This window comes from Triturus cristatus, chromosome 7, assembly GCF_964204655.1.
Source record: "Triturus cristatus chromosome 7, aTriCri1.1, whole genome shotgun sequence".
NCBI lineage: Eukaryota > Metazoa > Chordata > Amphibia > Caudata > Salamandridae > Triturus > Triturus cristatus.
In genome coordinates this window covers 578,570,067-578,588,493 of record NC_140590.1, presented here as the reverse complement: position 1 = coordinate 578,588,493, position 18,427 = coordinate 578,570,067, and the positions used below count along the sequence as shown (strand labels likewise).

The 18,427-nt window shown below is 44.6% G+C and overlaps 1 protein-coding gene across 9 annotated transcripts in view; it reads right to left on the bottom strand.

Annotated features, from left to right (window-relative positions):
• CACNA1G (calcium voltage-gated channel subunit alpha1 G) overlaps window positions 1–18,427 on the bottom strand; it is an 807,943-nt gene that overhangs the window by 622,124 nt on the left and 167,392 nt on the right. For all 9 annotated transcript variants that reach the window (XM_085617142.1, XM_085617143.1, XM_085617140.1 and 6 more), the window contains exons 6-7: window positions 9,391–9,483; window positions 6,196–7,000 (exon numbers count right to left, since the gene is read on the bottom strand). In XM_085617142.1, coding sequence (XP_085473268.1) covers window positions 6,196–7,000; window positions 9,391–9,483 — 898 coding nt within the window. The remainder of the gene's footprint in view (window positions 1–6,195; window positions 7,001–9,390; window positions 9,484–18,427) is intronic.

Sequence of the window (18,427 nt, the reverse complement as noted above, 5' to 3'; positions counted from 1 at the left end):
GTTAAATACCAATGATTAAAAACCTCTTGATCAGCTCATGATGTGCATTTGGGCGGTCCCCAAAAGAAGAAACAACAGCTGAGACTGAAACCATCAAGTCATCTGCACCAGTGGTGTACCAGGTCGAGAGGTTGCTATGGCTACCGAGGTTATATGAGGTATAAAAAATATATATAAATAAATAAATAAATAAAGCTATCCAGGTTGTGTGCTCGATGAAGGTCTAATGGAAGTTTATTCCAATGGAGTGGGCCAAGGTAGGAAAAGGATCTCCCACCTGTTCTGGGGCGTTTTATATGGGGCGCACTTGCCAAATTCGCAGAGGAGGAGAGAAGGATGCAAGCTGGAGTGTAAACGCTGATCCTCTCACTGGGATAGTCGCGCCTGTCTCATGCATGACCTTGCGCATTAGGATCATAGCCTTAAAGACCACCCTCCTTTTTATCGGGAGCCAATGAAGGGCCCTCAGGTGAGGGCTCATGTGAGACCTTGGTGGGAGTCTGAGTAGCAGTCTCGCCGCAGAGTTCTGCACCACCTGCAGTCTGCCAAGAAGATAGTCCGGGAGACCGAGGTACAGAGCATTCTCATAATTGAGTCTTGACGTGATCAGGGCCTGCACTACCTTTCTACCAGCAGACTCAGATACAAGTGGCAGGATTTTTTTTAACATGTGAAGCATGCTCAAGCAGTACCCAACTAGGGCATGAATCTGAGGTTGGAAAGAGAGGGAGCTGTCAATTTTGATCCCTAAGTTCTTCACACAGTGTTGAGGGGAACCAGGGTGCGGCACATCGCTCGGCCAGCAGGTTTCCACTAGGTTGTGGGGGACATCTCTGAAGGTAAGGATCTCTGTTTTATCCGGATTGCACTTCAGATGGTGCAAATCCAACCAATGAAACACCTTGGTGAGACATCCAGAGATAAGCTTCCCATCTAAGTCTTTTCCCTTCTCACAAGCAAAAAGAAGCTGTGTGTCATGTGCATAAGAGATGACTTTTGCACCTAGGGACTCTGCAAGATTTGCTAAGGGGGCGTCAGATATACATTAAACAGGGTGGCATCCCTTCACACCAGAGACACCCTGGGCAAAATATATTTGAGTCCATCTGTCCTGCAACGCCTTCGTTTTTAGAAGAACTGCTGGATATTTGGAACAACAGGGACACACATTCATTATGTTGTCCTTGCTAGCAAATTAAATTCAAAGAGGTGTTATGTGCATTAATAGATTCATTGGCTTTTCGAGGGAGGGGAGGTTTAATCAGAAAATGTATGTATTTTATTTATTTGGCACCAGTTCTTGGAGGCTGACGTCTGTCACCTAACCTTGGGTCGTACAAACATTTCGAATTTCCCTGGTGCTGTTGCTGTTCTACTTCACACGTACACAACATACTTTGTGTAGACATTCACGATTCTGGACCCCCTTTTCCACTAACATGTGACCGTTTGAGGAAGGCAAAAGGGAAATGTTATGAAAAACTCTATAGAAACATTTTCAATCCGGTCTCATAGACAGTCAATTTAAAAAGTGGTGTGGGGGGTGGCATGCAAAATAATATAAAATATCTAGCTTTAAGCTCTACACAGGTGTGATGTGTCCCTTGAAATCTAATTGCAAGGCTTCCTTCATGTCTGCATGCACACTAAAAAGAGAACTACAAATTCACCAGCTAAACAAAAACGATTCTTGACAAGAAAAGTCCACCCTTGCCCTCAGGAAGAGTTTCAGCATCATAGCGATAAGGAGAGGGCCCTCACTCTCTCTTTGGAATGGTTTGAAGATGAAAAACATGTTCTCATTCCTAAGTTCTAACAGCAGGATAGAAGGAAAAGAGCGAATAAACAGCGATACAAAACTGGGCTGAAAAAGGATGGAAGAGGTAGAGCCACTCCATAATGTTTTAATCCGGTATATTGATGGTGGGTAAGATTTTGGAAACAGAACACAGTCATCTGAGTGCTACTAATGGCATTACTTCCTACACCTCTGAGGCGGAAGCCGGAGGGCAGAATCACTCGTGTTTTTAAAAATTGTATTTTGTGCTTTTACATGATTTCAAACTTACCTAACTCCTTTACTGAGGCTGACAGCACCTAAAGCCTACCAGGGCACCCCACGAGCAGCGGAGCTAGCGCTGCATCGCGGGATAGACAGTGAAAGGGCCGCCATCGCTGCTTCGCGAGGCCACGCCCATCTCTCTGGCCACGCCCACTCCCCCGCCTATATCTAAGCGCTGACTGAAAGCGCTGGTGATTACTTCCTACACCTCTGAGGCGGAAGCCGGAGGGCAGAATCACTCGTGTTTTTAAAAATTGTATTTTGTGCTTTTACATGATTTCAAACTTACCTAACTCCTTTACTGAGGCTGACAGCACCTAAAGCCTACCAGGGCACCCCACGAGCAGCGGAGCTAGCGCTGCATCGCGGGATAGACAGTGAAAGGGCCGCCATCGCTGCTTCGCGAGGCCACGCCCATCTCTCTGGCCACACCCACCCTCTTCCCAAATGTGCCATCCTCGCAAGCGCAGCGGACGAGCGCAGCGGGAGCGCCGTTTGCGCACCGAAGGCGCGCATAAGGCAAGCTCGTCTGCGCTCGTCTGCGCCGAGGACGGGCCAACGGCCACCCCCCCTGCAACTCCAGCTCCACGGCCTTCTACGGACACGGTGAGACTAACCTATTCCACCGATGAATTACTACAACTGAGACATCTAGCGGACCAACCGCATATACCCCCGTATTTAAGCTACTCTAATCACATCTTAGGTCCACTCTTATGTCCGACTTGCATCAAACGTTCCGGGAAACCTCCAACAAATAACTTACCTTCAATTCAAGCAGCGTTAATAAACGCCAGATCCCTCCCCAAACACAAAACAGAAATCGCCGACTTGATCGACGCGCACAAACTGGACCTACTGTTTGTCACCGAGACATGGGGCGATGACGCCTCAGGACCCGATTTTGCAGAAGCCACTCCAATCAACTACAATGTTTGTAGACTAGACAGACCAATAAAAAGAGGTGGCGGCACTGCCATAATTTACAAAAGCCACTTCAAACTCTCGACTAAACCATATACATGCCCAGAATATGAGTCTCTCACATTTACTCTAGTCCTATCAGCAAAATCATCCTTCAAGGGAATGCTGATCTACCGCCCTCCAGGGTCAAGAGCTAAGTTCCTAGCTAACATAGGTAGTCTAATCGAAGCAGTCGCCGACGCCCCTCATTTTACGCTACTAGGTGACTTCAATTTTCACCTTGAGACTTCGAATAACCACGATACCACGCAACTTCTTGCAGACCTTGAAGCTGCAGGCCTAATACAACTTATTAACTCCCCGACTCATCAGGCAGGTCACACATTAGACGGTATATTTACCAACAGTCCTCTTGTAAATATCACCCAAATAATTCCACTAATCTGGACAGACCACTCAGCTATTTGTTTTACAGTGCAAATAAACTCCACCAAACCAAGCCGCACTGTACCAGCCCGTTCAACATACAGAGACTGGAAAAACATTAACATAACACAATTAGCAGAGATGATACAGGATAATTATATTCCCAATGAGCATGACCCTACCAAAGCATCCGCAAACTACCTGAAAAACCTAGACACGGCCTGTAATAAGCTAGCCCCACTTAAATCATCACACCGAAACAGGAAAATACCTTCAGCCCCATGGTTCACTGAGGCCCTACGCATGCAGAAACAATACTGCAGGAACCTCGAAAGACAATGGCGTCGCAACTACAGCCCTGCAGACAAATCCAACTATAAAAATGCCCTCGCCATCTACAAAAGAGCGATAATCACTGAAAAAAGCCATTACTTTATCACTCAAATCAATCAGGCAAAAAACTCGTCAGGAGAACTATTCAGGGTAGTTACCACTCTATCCAACCCCCCGACGCCGCCCTTAGAAGGCTCTCAATCACTGGCAGATGCCTTGGCCAGCTTCTTCGAGGAAAAAGTCAGTTCCATCTTCCAGACTTTCTCACGCTCTGCCCCCCTACCTTCTTCGAGTCCTCCCCTTACGAGCACTCAGCCAACTTTACTATCTTTCAACGCCGTGGATAAGGATCACATTCAACGTTTGGTAGCCAGCACTAAATCCGGCTCCCCCCTCGACCCATGTCCCCCTTCCATTCTCAACCGCATACCGGAAGCAATTTCCCCTTCGTTGTCTACCATATGCAATGCTATGTTCGCAACAGGTATATATCCCTCAGTCTGGAAAGAGGCGATTATAAAGCCATTGCTGAAAAAACCAACGCTAGACCCTCTTATCCCAGCAAGCTATAGACCCATCGCCTGTCTCCCATTTCCAGCAAAGATTTTTGAAAAGTCCATGAACATGCAGCTATCAAAATACATCAACGACAACAATCTGCTAGATGACACACAGTTCGGTTTTAGGCAGGGACACGGGACAGAGACGGCACTACTGAAAGCTGCAGACGAAATCAGAACAACCATGGACAAGGGAGGATCAGCAGTCTTGATACTCCTTGATCTCTCCGCTGCATTTGACACGGTCGATCATATCACCTTGATCGACCGTGTCTCAGCTCTGGGAATAGGAGGAACAGCTAAAAATCTGATTGCTTCGTTCCTCGCCAATCGTCCACAGACTGTCAAAATGGGTAACTTCACCTCCCAGACCTTCTCACTCCCCTGCGGCGTTCCACAGGGCTCCTCGCTAAGTCCGACGCTTTTTAATATCTATGTATCGGACTTGGCGAGGGTGATAAAATCTTATGGTATTGCCCTTACCACGTACGCCGATGACACGCAACTAGTACTATCGGTGTACAATAATGGAGCTAGCGTGGCAGCCAACTTTCAGGAGGGAATGAAGGCAATAAGCTCCTGGATGTCATCAAACTGTCTTAAACTTAACTCTGATAAAACGGAGGTGATGACATTCGGGAGCTTGAAACCAGCATGGTCCCCACAATGGTGGCCACCGGAGTTGGGATCTCCCCCCCAACCGGTGGTTAAGGTCCGCAACCTGGGAGTCACCTTTGACAACAAACTGACTTTCCACCATCACACCAATGCTGTTGTATCATCTGCATTCTACACCCTCAAAAAAATCAAGAAACTCCTTCCTTATCTACCACAGTCAGCCGGCAAAACACTTATCAGTACTTTAGTGTTTTCTAAAACGGATTACTGCAACTCTCTGCTTCTTAATGCTCAGGAAGGAGTCCTCAACAAACTCCAGACCGTGCAAAACGCGGCTGCCAGAACCTTACTCTCTATTTCCAAATTCACATCTGTCTCCCATCACATCAAAGAGCTCCACTGGCTCCCAATCAGGAGCCGAATAAAATTTAAGGCCCTTTGCATAGCCTATAAGACCCTTAACCACCCAGGGCCTAAGTTCCTAAAAGAAGCTCTACGCCCATTGGAGCATCGCAGAACCCTTCGATCCTCCACAGCTTTCATGCTGTCTGTCCCTCGGACAAAAAAGGCCACTTGGGGAGACAGGTGCTTCACTACAGCCACTGCTAAATTGTGGAACAGCCTCCCACTGCACATAAAAACCGCCCCCACGCTCCTTAAATTCCGAAAAAACCTCAAGACATGGCTTTTCTCCTCTGCCTAACCACCTCGTCAAAGTGTAGGAAGTTCTGTGATCACTAGCGCCGAGACACCTGTATGGGTATTTGCGCGCTTTAAAAATAGCAAAAAATAAATAAAATAAAATAAAAATAAATGTGCAGTACATGGGGGTGAAAGACGGTTGGTTTCACAAGTCTTAAGGATCACCAAGGAGCAAAGTTACCCTTAAGTAATTTCTGAAAGTTCCCTCTTGAAGACGTTACTGAATTAGAAAACACTGCAGGCCCGATTCACAGAACTAATTTAAGACAAAATCCTAAACTTACTACCATTTTGGTATTCACAGAAGCCACTTACTCATTTTGGTATTCACAGAAGGCACTTACTCATTAATGAGTAAGTGCCCTCTGTGAATACCAAAATGAGTAAGTGCCTTCTGTGAATACCAAACTGTGTAAATGGTAGTAAGTTTAGGATTTTGTCTTAATTTAGTTCTGTGAATCGGGCCCTGCATTCAAAAAACAAAAAACATTGATGAACATGCTTCGCGTGGCTATAAAATGAACTTTGATATAACAACACAATGTATCAGTGTAAAGTTCCAAGTCTCACCTGTGCTCTGTGTCTCCAGCAGTTTGTGCATCATGCTATAGGGTCCAGGGGGGATATTAAGGTTGGTCACTGTATTGACACCAGGACTGATTACAGAATCTCCTAAACTCTTCTCTTTTAACATGTCATGAGGAGAGCTCGAATGCACTGTGGGGTAGTTTTTATTGCTCACGATGTGCTGCAGTCCTTCTAGACCAAGTGGTGCAACCTCAGGTTGGAGAACGGTGGACTTACGCCGGATCGGTTCAAAATGACAGTCTGCATGGTAAACACTGTGAACAGACTCTGTATTACTTGGAGCACTTTTTGGAGAAGGATTCAGATTAGAGCCTGGCGCAGGGAGCATAAGTAGGTTTGTGCCATTATGGAGTGAGGTGGTTTCCACATCGCTTATCTCAGGGCTAGCCCGTGGTGCTCGAAGGTTGCCGTTACTCATGTGGTAGTGATGGTGGTGATGATGGTGATGATGAATTAGATGGTGCACTGATGATCTTCTTCGCCGATGCCGACATGGAGGTTTTTCAATAACACTTTTCATCACTGGGCTGGACACAAGCCCCACTCTGGAACCCACCTCTCCATAGAGCTGAACAAGCTGCTTACTGGCCTTTCGAACAATGTACACCAAATATTTAAGGAGTTCATCATAACAACTTCCAGGTTCTGAAAAACTGGCCAGAGTGCTTGCATTGGATAGGAATCTGACCCGCTGTTCCTTCATCAGCTGACTTTCTCGCTGCTTCGTCTCTGAGAACTGGGTTGCTATGACAACCAAACATAGATTGATCATGAAAAAAGAACCAATCTAAAGAAAGCAGAAGGTATAATTAAGGTCAGTTATGGGATGGATGCATCTCCTTGACCCTCCCCAAAATTAAGTTGTTCTATGATAATCCCTCTTTCCATCTCTTCCATTTGCCTTTTCAACCTATTTCTTTACCACTTCGCTATACTCTATCCTGTGCTACCCATCTGCTGTCAACTCATCATTCACTTCTCTTCTCCCTTCAGTGTCAGTCTTCAGCATCACAGGGTGAAGGATTTGCATTGTGATTCGAACGATAAGCCATTATGAAAGATGTCACAGCTAACTACCAACGGTGCTGCCCTAATTACATTTTCTCACACTCACTCCCCTTCACATTATAGTTTCTGTTATCTAGTCTCAACTGGACCACATACAGCATGTGTTATATGCAATGTTTATTGCCTGCTTCTGTTGCAATAAAACGTTTATTTGTAGAGCAGCCTGCTTCTTCTTGGAGCTAGGTCTGTTCCAAATGAACCTGAAGAAAGAACCATTCTTACAATTAACAAAATTTAAGAAGAGCCAGGAGCTATGGCCATAAGACTGGACTCAGAAACTCCTGAGTAGAGGTCTAAGCTTACTCTTTAGCACCAAGTGATCATGCGTGGGTATACCCACACTACAGTGACTTCATTACATCACCTAACCACTACACCGCCTGACCATTTCAGAGACATAGGTAAGTAAATTAAGTTTTGAGAGCTATGGGTTATTCATAAAAATTACATTAAATTCATTTAAATGTTATCTGACAATTTTGAGCTCAAGATTTATTAATTGTGTTTCTGAGGGAGACTGCTTATTTATTTTATTGACGCTATTTATATTTAAAACAATCTAATTTAATTAAAATTAATAAATCTTGAGCTCAAAATTGTCAGATAACATTTAAATGACCAAACAACCAGCCGACCACATGCAAATCAACCGAGATACTGCTCCAATAGGAAAGGCACAGTCCAAATTGCTATTTTGGGGACACTTGCAACCCCATGTATGTTGGGTCCCTATGACAGAGAGGTCAAGGGAACCATGACTGGACAAATCCAGCCGGCTTAAACCAACTCATGTACATTACACAAAGTGATGGATGGAAGTGTTTAAATCCATTTCTCTATGGACTGGAATGTATCTAAAGTGAAATAATTCAAACGTTCCCTCCCTTAATATATTTTGATTTTACCAACAAGGCTGTCTAAATGCAACACGTATGCCTGCACATAATTCTCCAGCTCCAGATGCCTGAGGATTAAAATTGCACCTCACTGATGAGGACCTACAAGGGTGAAAAATATCTTGATTACTTATCCTCCTGTGCAGTGAGGAAATGGCTGAACAGTTGGGACTGGGCTGTCTCTATTGGGGTGTGGCCAAGACTGATTTGCATATATGTGACTGACCAATGAGCACAAAACGTACAGACTGGCAATAAGTGTCTGCACAGTTGCAAAGCTTCATATTTATCAATTTTAAGTAATTTCTGAAAACTGTGGTAGCGATGTACAATTTGTATATTCTGTAGTTTTAAAAGAAACTGATGACAATTCAAGGTAATTGGGGCGCTGGAATTACTGAGCAGTTATCTGCCATACTCCCTGCACTGATCCCCCTGCTCACCAGTTCTAAAATAGAGTTTTGCAAACAGCCATTGACCAACCAGCCCAACTCACCAAAAGTTGTCCCCAACCACTGTCAGGTGCCCCTGCCCACTCCATCCTGCTCTCGCACCCTCCTCAACACGGCTTATTTTACCCCTGGCACTCCCCAGACTGTGATACCAGCAATGTCCCATCGGAGGTTGAGGTCTGAGCCTTAATCCCCACTTTCATTTAAATACAGTCCTGTTGAGGGACCACCAAGCAGGAAATGATGGCTGGGTGGGGAGGTGAATGCAGCGATGTTGGAGAATTAAAGCAGGGATGATGGACTGAAGCTACACCCTCCCACTAGAAATTGTGTAGCTGGAGGGACACTGGAAAACTCTGCCTGCTACCCATTAGCCATACTTTTTGCTTCCACTATGCAACCATACACCAATTTTAGTTTTGGGTCAATAATCCTGCATTCAATGCCATTTACATTCCTGAGACACATGCCACCCACCCTAAGCCATTTGCATCTGAAAGAGACCCTTGTAACTTTGTTATGGTAACCTCACTGTGCAGGGCTAACTTTAACCTTCATCTTCTCAAACGTCAACTCGCTATTCCTCGTAAGTAAATAAACACTCCTGTTTCTACCTGTCACATTTCACCTATCTTTGGCCCAAAAAATATTCTCACATACTCGCTAAGCAAATAATTCATCCACAGTTTTCTGCAATTATAACCTAAACATGAATTGCATCAAAATACAATTTTCTTACAGCAGAATTCAAAATTACTTACAATGATCAAAAGGATGAAGTAGATGAAATTGTAAAACGAATGAGCATCCATAACAAAGTACATGATGTCTACCCAGCCTTCCAATGTGATAACCTGAAAGAAGAAGAACATCGAGTCAGGGGTTATTTGCAGGGGATGTCATTAAATATCCTTGCAATTATTTGCAGCCATAAAGATGTCACTGTGCACCATATGTTTTAGATTTTTGGTGATATTGATACGGTCTAGCCTGGTAAGATTTTAAGCTGCGGGATGATTCATTGGAAGACACCAGGCACCGCTGCTGCTCCCAGAGCCTTGCTTTATGCCTCTTGAGGATAGAATGTCTGCCCACACATAAAATGTCTAAGGGTCTCAAGTCCCCTGAGCACCTTCGCATAGTCCATAACATGTAGAGTTTCCCGCTGGATTGGAAAACACGGAAATTATTGTTTGCCTCTAAAGATTGACGCCTGATCCGGCATGCCGGGGTGACAAGAAGGAACTTTTCATCACTTGTGTTAAATATACAAAGCCAGAGCCACAGGGTGAGGGTCTGGCACTGGAACATTTTAAATTAAGGTTACTAGGAGTGGATTCCAGCATGTGAAGGACATATTTACATTTTTCCTGCTCGGGACCGCCACGGTGCACAAGGCAGATGTGGCTGGGAAAAAAGCTGGAAGCCATGCCGGCTTCCGGTGGCACCACTAAGAGGGTTCAACACATTCATACACCTTGAAACAGAACACTAGATCAAACTTTTATCTACAGAAAAAATATGCCTATATATATCTGAATTTTATATGTTTCATAAATAATGTGTATATGGTAGACTGCTAACAGATATGAGCATAAAGTGAATTCCCGTTGTATACATTATAGATTCAGTTAGGATAAGCAGATAAGTCCTTTGGAACTAAGACTGCAAGAATACAAATTAAGCACGATCAGAAATAAACCACCGGGTTTAGTTTCCTAGTGTTCTCATTTATACTGTATCTATACTTCTGTCTAGTGAGTTATTATTAACGTGTTGTGCGCCCACTGGTCTAGCCGGGTCTTGACATCTTTATTTGAACAGTGATAATTGTGTTGTATTCCACCTTGACTCCCCCTAAACCATCTCCCTGCGCGAGGCCTTGACTGCTGATCCAGGTCTACTCGGAAGGTCAAGGGGGCTAGGGAGGCCAGGATGCTACGGGAGACCTAGTGGCTATAGTGCTGGCTATCAGGGACCCCCATAAGTGCCACCTTTTAGTGCTTGGTGGCCCGGAGAGAAAGCACATTTCATTTACTGGCCACACATCTCTCATCTCTGAAGACAGGCTTTTCCAGATCGCTTCAGGCCGCACCTCAAGGAGACCGGAATGGGTCACGCGGGACCTTCAGGCACCTTTGTAAGCGTCCTCTCCTCCATCTCAGAAGTCCGGTTCTTTGCAATCAGAAACAAAATAGTGTATCCGAAGTACAGGATTTCCAAGAAATGCAATGGCTGGTGCTCTTCGTCCTCCCTGTCTGCCCCAAATACTGCAGAGGGTGGTGAAGCTCCTGCTGGCTTCAGACCGGGCCAGCTGCCCTCTTAGTGAACACACTATGTTGAGTGCAGGTGCTATGAACTGCCCTCTCCATAATCCTGCTGAGTGTGCCTGGCACCGGCTGCCCTCCCTGCTGCCGTTTATGTCCACACACTGCAGACTACACTTCTGTCCATGGGGCATTTCCAACACCAAACGTGCTGACACCGCTGGGGACCTCCATCCCTATGTGTCCTGTACAACTTTGGTCTGACCACCAGCTGTGATGTCCCAAGGCCCTGAACGTGCCTCTAGAGTTCCACCGTGTCTGTTGTCTTTTCCTTCTGCATTGAGTGTGCGCCTCTTTTCTTTCCCATACACTGTTTCCTCGTTCACTGCCTCGAAGCCCACCCTGCCGAGCCCCGCTCTGCCCGGATCCTTCCCAGGCTCTGCTGCTTTTACTACCAGCCAAATGCATCTCGAGTGAAATGGGCCAGCTCCCATCATCTCTTTCATAAATAACACTTTGCTGGCGCTCTACTTTTTCAAGCAATATGCTAGTAACAGATGTCTTACTCCTGTACCAGGTATCATCCCTTACTTCATCTGCGAGTCCCAGTCTTTCACAGAAAGAATCCTCCTCGTCTTCATCACGAGAGAACAATCTCCACGTTGTCTTTTAGAGCGCAGTGTGCAACCACAGGCATCATGCGCTGATTTATCCATAAAACACTGTCGAAGCACGGCAGGTGTTTGTTGTGCTGTATCTGGAACAGAGTGAGGCTACAGGCTGGGTATCATGCTTTCATTTATCTAGTGTGACACAGCAGGCATAACATCCTGCTTTATCTGTCGAGCGCAGTGCGCACACCGAGCGCCATATTGATGGAGACCCGCGCGGCGCATCAGGTATTTATAGAAATGCTACTTACCTGTAACAGTATTTCTGCAGCTTGAGATCCTGCATAGATTCACAGGTTCTGCATTAGTCCACCATCTGGTTGTTGTGTTTGGAATCGTATCTTGTTTTTCTCGAATCTCTTGATACATTTCTTCTTATATTTTTATGCTTTTCTTCTTATTAGTGTTTTTCACGACTCAGGGTATGTATGAGTCTTAGGCTTGACATCACCTCTATCAGCTATCAAGCTTCCATTGAACAATGGATGTTTTAGAGCATTCCTGCACCCTGTGGCAGGCACCACACAGTGCAGGGATGTTTATGGGGCACCTATGGTGAACCCCAGGCCCAAAAGCAGAGGGCCAGGGGTGATGGGGGCCCTGCTAGGGTCTCCCAATGTCACTTTGCGACAGCCTGTCTATGTCGGAAAGGTCGTGGAATGGCTGTCGGAAACCAACATCGTAATCCCGATGGCGGAGCTGCCGTCATTAAGGGATTATGTTGTCTTTCCAATGCACCGATGGGCTCTTTGAGCCTGTCCGAAGCACTGTGGACTATTCCTCTGCCCGATGCCTCCACCTGCCGCATCATAATGCGGCAGGCGGATCGCTATATCAGATGTTGGTGGGTCCGACACTGACGTGCCGTGGTTAACAGACCCACCTACATCATAATCAGGCCCTGACTTTTCTCTGTCAAGGGATACTCTCTCTGACTTGGCACCAACTACATCTTTAAAGGTTTTTTATGCACACACCATGTTGTTTCTATGTTTGCTGCAGAAGGGCCTGTTTTCTGCTCTGATCGGGAAATAACTCGTTTTTGCTTACCCAATAGTACAATGTTTTGTAAACGATATCTAGGAAACAATGTTTATGCCTTATGATATTTTAGACTATGATATTCTGAGATACGTCAAATGAAGATCCCTGGATTGGGTATTCCTCTGTCAAGGGCACTCTAATTGAGGGAGGAGCCAGCCTTTCTGTCAGCCAGATAGATATATTATCTCTTTAACTCACTGCTTCTCGGTGAGATTTGATTTTACATACATCAGATTACAAATCCCCCAGTTTAGATAACATAACCCTGTGGTTTATGATCTTGGTCATACTCACTCTGGCGGATCTATGGCTTTGAAGCTCTCCTGCTAAGCTGAGTGAATTGGGACCAACAGGTGCAAGCATGGCCTCCTCAGAATTAAGGGGGGGGGGGGCTTTCATTGGTTGAAAGGAGTAATGGGTGTGCCACAGCCATGCAGATCCTCTTGGCATCATTGGCACAGTACCAGAGGTGCTGGAACATGTTCAGAATGGGGGTGCTTCCATCAATGTTACATCACTGAAGTCATAGTGACTGTGAAAAATCCAAGCATCACACAAGTGTAGCTAATGCGCCACATCCATTCATCAGGAGAGTAGCAGCTGTGTGGTAATTAGGCAGTTGTGAATTTTGGAACACACTCATTTACAGACGGCACATTTCCCACTGAAATGAGCACTGATTTATCAGAGAGTTTGGTAAAACTATGCAGCGCACAAACATCAACGTGTGAAAATTGTGTTTGAGTGAATAATTATCATGTCCACATCACTAAGTATAGTGTATTGATTTGTTTTAGTCCTATTAAAAATCTTTCCATCACACCTCAGAATTACAAAAATAAAGTTTAATTTGTGCTTTCTTAACTACTGATATATTAGGAAATATTTGTACTGTCCATTCACAAGTGTTTAAGTTTTGTTTTGTTAGAACAAAATTGACATCCTACAGCCTTTCCGTTCACATTTCTTGTACTCCACCAAGATTGTCACATAGTTCACTTTACAAAATGCTCTCTTTGTAGTGAGAGAACGACAAGTAAACCCCAATCTCCCTACTAAACTTATAAGCAGAAATTGGTCAGAAGACATAGCCTGACATTTGACCTCTATCTTTAATCGCTCAGTAATTGTAGCAAGATAAAGTCGAAAATGAAAGGCATCTTTATTGCTCACTCACCTACTGAACTCCAGCATGGTTATTTTCTGGGGGTGCTGCAGCATCCCTCGCAAGCCTATACTTCTTGCCCGGTACTGTGGCCGTGGACCCCACCCGTTGGTGTCTTGAGGCACATGACTGCAGTGTGATGCCCTTGTGTTGCACTATTTTATCAATAAATGAGACTGTGGGTACGTTTTAAGCTCTTAGGCTTTATGTGTCTACAAGGTGGTTTCACATTGATCCACTGCTGAGGGAGAAATAATGGCCTGCATGGACTTCCAAGCTGACGAGGGGTAGGCACCTGTGTGTGACTTCACTGAGCGACCAAAGGGAGCAAGTCTGACTCCATAGCTGTAGCACAAATCTCACCTAATTGTACCAAAGACAAACATCAATGAAAACAAATTCATACTGACCGATATAACATTTGAAAAGAAAATAGCAGAATGGAGTCGATATGCAGTCTGTACCATTCAGCACAAAGAGAAGGTGAGGAAGCTACAACATCAGAAGTGGATTCGGACTTCACTAAACAGAATTGCGTGTAATCGCCCGTTAGTAGACACTGGTGATTAAAACCAGGGATTATGTAGCTGCTTTATGAACATGGCTGTTGACTACCCAACTCGGATGACCCGAGCACTCAACGGAGCCGCCACCACTCCCCCTAGCATCTTGAGATCCTCGCGGGTGAGTGGCTGCACTTTACAAACACCTGATTGATTGATTGAACTACCAGCTTTTCAGTCTTCATAAAGCTCCTGGACACTTCCTATGCAGCCTAAGTGTATTGCTTCTGATGGGCAGAGACCAGTAGAATTCCTCCTGTTTACTACTGGATGCAAGAACATTTGCTTCACAAAGCAATCTGGGTTGGTCGTCTCATCCAGTGCAATAAGATGTGCCTGTAGGTCAATGCTATAGCATTTGGTTTGTGGCAGAGAAGGTTAAGGCAGCTGGGACCGCTCAGGGAGGCATGCCAATGCCACCTTAACTTGTGATCAAGACCTGTGTCCTCTTCACGTTGCTTGTCAACTGCAAACTGTAAAGCCTAGTGGAGTGGAGCATGAAGACCCTTCACCACCAGTTAATTTGACTGTTCTGCACCAATCCATTCTTCTCATGAGTTGGTTTGGTATCGAAGCAGCATGCTCTCTAACCTGCGTGGGGATGGTTTGGTGCAATAGTGCCCTCAGGTTTGGGATTTTTTACCGCACATTACTTTGACAAATTTTATGCATTCCACCAAGCAAGGACATCACTATGTCCGGAAGATGCACTGATAGAACCCCTGAAACAAAGATCATGAGTGACCCTAGCTGTGAAACAGCCCCAGTTTCAACTTGTCTCTTCCACTATGAAATCTATATACTTCAATTTACTTACACTCATAATTCACGCTCCAAGTCTCACGGCGCACCAAGGTTCACAGCTGAATTATAATCTATGAAGCAGAGAAATCGGAGTCTGGATTCAAAATGGTGTAAAATGAAGTTTCTCATTCGCTAGCCAGAATTTCAAACTTGACTTAACGTGTACAATAAGTCAGTTGTATTGACAAAGACTGTTTAGGACTGTCTAATTCTCAAAGCTAACAGTCAATCAGCTGCTCTCTTTGAGTTGATGTCTCATCTGTGTCGGGTCATTCCAAACATGCTCAACAGATGACTTCTTCTATGGATTTGTGTTAACAACCTAAATATGTTTTTCATGACAAATTAATAACATTCAAAGTAACTAGACATCATTTGAACCCACGTACTGTCCACTAACAAATCCCTCTTTTTTTGGTAAATTATGTTGGAGTTGTAATAATAACCATCAAATGTTTCCAGCTGTGCAGGATCAGCCTAATTTCATCTTGGGCTTCTGCGACAGCACCCACACGTACTCCTCCTCCTCGGCCTGTGGTGGTCTCCTCTGACTTCAGGACATGCCCTGGCATGGTCCTGCAACATAATATATTACGGGTAATGTCCCCACTACATGGTGTATCATATGCTTTGCAAAAACCTGCTATGTACAGCAAAGAGCGGCACCCCAGGGCATCAACGATGACACTTGTTCTCTTGAGCATCATGATAGTTCGATCGTGGACCCCTTCCTTTGTATCATCAAATGATTCAATAATCAGCCTTCGGTCTAAATACATATCAGATACAGCTACATGAGGAACACTAGAGAACCTAGGCCGACTGCATGCTTCACCTCACCTTCCTCTATCTCCCCTAGAACCCTCATACAGCAAAACCAATCTAATGTATCCTTATTTGCCTTGCTATCTCAGCAATGCAAATACTGCAGTAAACCACACAGATGAAATGCTTGATTTGCTAACCACTAAGAACCCTGACATTCTATTCATGTTGGAATTCGACCTAAACACCAGCATCGACACTGTCCTGTCCAACCTAGTACCTTCTGCCTATATTCTTTAATGCCAGGATAGCTCTGAGGGAATAGGAGAAGAGCTGGGTGCAATCTTGAAGTCCTCCCATTCAATTTGACCACTCTATTCCCCAATCACATGTCCTGGTTATGAATGTATCATTACTATCTGGCACTTCTCACCTGAGACAAGTTTTGTTTAGGTATTATTCTATTGCCCACCACACCTAAACAAGCATTCTACCAATCACTTGTTAGCCTTTCTTGCTTCTCTAGTGGTTCAAGATTCTTCTATCAAACTAGTTGATCACTTTAACACTGGGATAGATTGTCCCAATGACTCGTTGACAAACATGTTATTGTCAAAGGTGGAGCGCAGTGCTGCCTTTTTGACCTTGTTTCTTATTTATACTTCACAGGACCAAGCACACAAAAGAACACACCCTTTTGTGTAAAAATCTCTCTTACCTTCTGTCTAGATAACTTCTTCATCTCATTTACTCTTGATCTCCCAGTTGGCACTCACCAAATAACCTGCCATAGCTCACCAGTAGTAAATGTTTCTCACTGAATGATCTCAGAAGACCAGCTGATAAAACCCCTGAACACACCATGTGAAACATGGATCACAAATGATCTTGACCGCAAAATAGCATTTTGATTCTTCTATTCCACTATGGAACTTTACTTCTAATCACAACTCACACTCCAAGTCTCACGGTGCACTAAGGCTCACAGCTGAATTATGAACAATGAAACAGCGATATCAGACTCTGGATTCAAAATGGCGTAAAAAGAAGTGTCTTATTTGCTAGGCAGGATTTCAAACTTGGCTTAACGTGTACACTAAAGCAATTCTCTTGGCTGAGAAGACGGTTTAGGACCATCTAATTCCCTAATCCAACAATCATCAGCTGCTCTCGTTAAGCTGGACTCATCTGCGTTGGATCGTTCCAAACATGCTTAAAAGATGTCTCCTTCTATGGAATTGTATTAACAAGCTAAACATTTTTTCATTAGAAATTCACAACATTCAAAGCAACTTGCCGAGGTGTGACACCCAGGTGTCGTTAACCGGCAAAAACCTCTGCTCTGATAATAATTTAAATCACGATTTAGATCGGTTAGCTCTTAGGCAGGCTTCACCTGAAGACTCACCAAGAAACCCAGTTCATGCCTGGCAGCCACTTACTTCCATCAATAATCATATCACGAATCTACCTATTCACGAAGAGTATGCCTCTGATCAACTGAAGAGGGGGTTGGCACGCCGCTTTTAAAGAGAACCCATTCTCCTGCCATCAGGACCTTCTAACTGTTGTCCTATTACCATCCTTTTTGTTCGGCCAACGGTACAAGAGGTAGTTACTCAAGAGCTTCCAAACTTTTGTGATTATTGTTGTTGGTGCAGTCTGGTTTTATTGTTGTTGGTGCAGTTTGGTTTTATTTTTGTTGGTGCAGTTTGGTTATATTTTTGTTGGTGCGGTCTGGCTTTAGATTTCACTAAGGCACCGAGATGCACCAATAGGATACTTTAATTATACCCTAATTTATATAACCTATTCTGGTGTTGTTGGATCATTCTGAAGCCTTCGCATATCCTAACACAAATGGTCTCACAAGAGACCATCAGGTGGTTTTCTTCTCTTCTGCTGTCTCTAAACAGATCACATTAGGTCACTCCTGTCAATCTGTGGTCCTTTTTCAATTTGTTTGTACATCCTTGAGAGCACATGCAGTTCTACGCAAACAAGACCCAACTGTGTGTTAAATTATTTGGAGACATGGTGCCTAGCTACCCACTTTCCATATTTACTACTGAACATTCGATTATGGGTGGCATTTCCACTTTTTACAGCTTAATACAACCAAAACAAATGTTATAATCTTCCAGCAAAATGGCAGCACTGCACAATCCACATTTGTCCTGAAAATCTTTGGTATCCTGCAAGGGCTGAGAAAGTTAATAATCGTGATGTAGTTCTCCATGCCAGGCTTCCACGATCCCCCAAATGAGGTCAGTACTTATTGGTTGCGCCTCTCATCAAAACTCAAACCTATTCCGCCACTACTATCAATAAACAGCCGGGCCGTGGTTGTTGCACCGCAGATATCAGGTTCTGCTCTATCCTCATAGCACAGTGATGCACAATCGGTAATAGACCCTGTTTTATCTGCAGAGCACAGGGCCCAGTGCGACACACCAGGCAGAGGGCTCTGGTTTATCTGCAGAGCACAGGCCCAGTGTGACACACCAGACAGAGGGCTC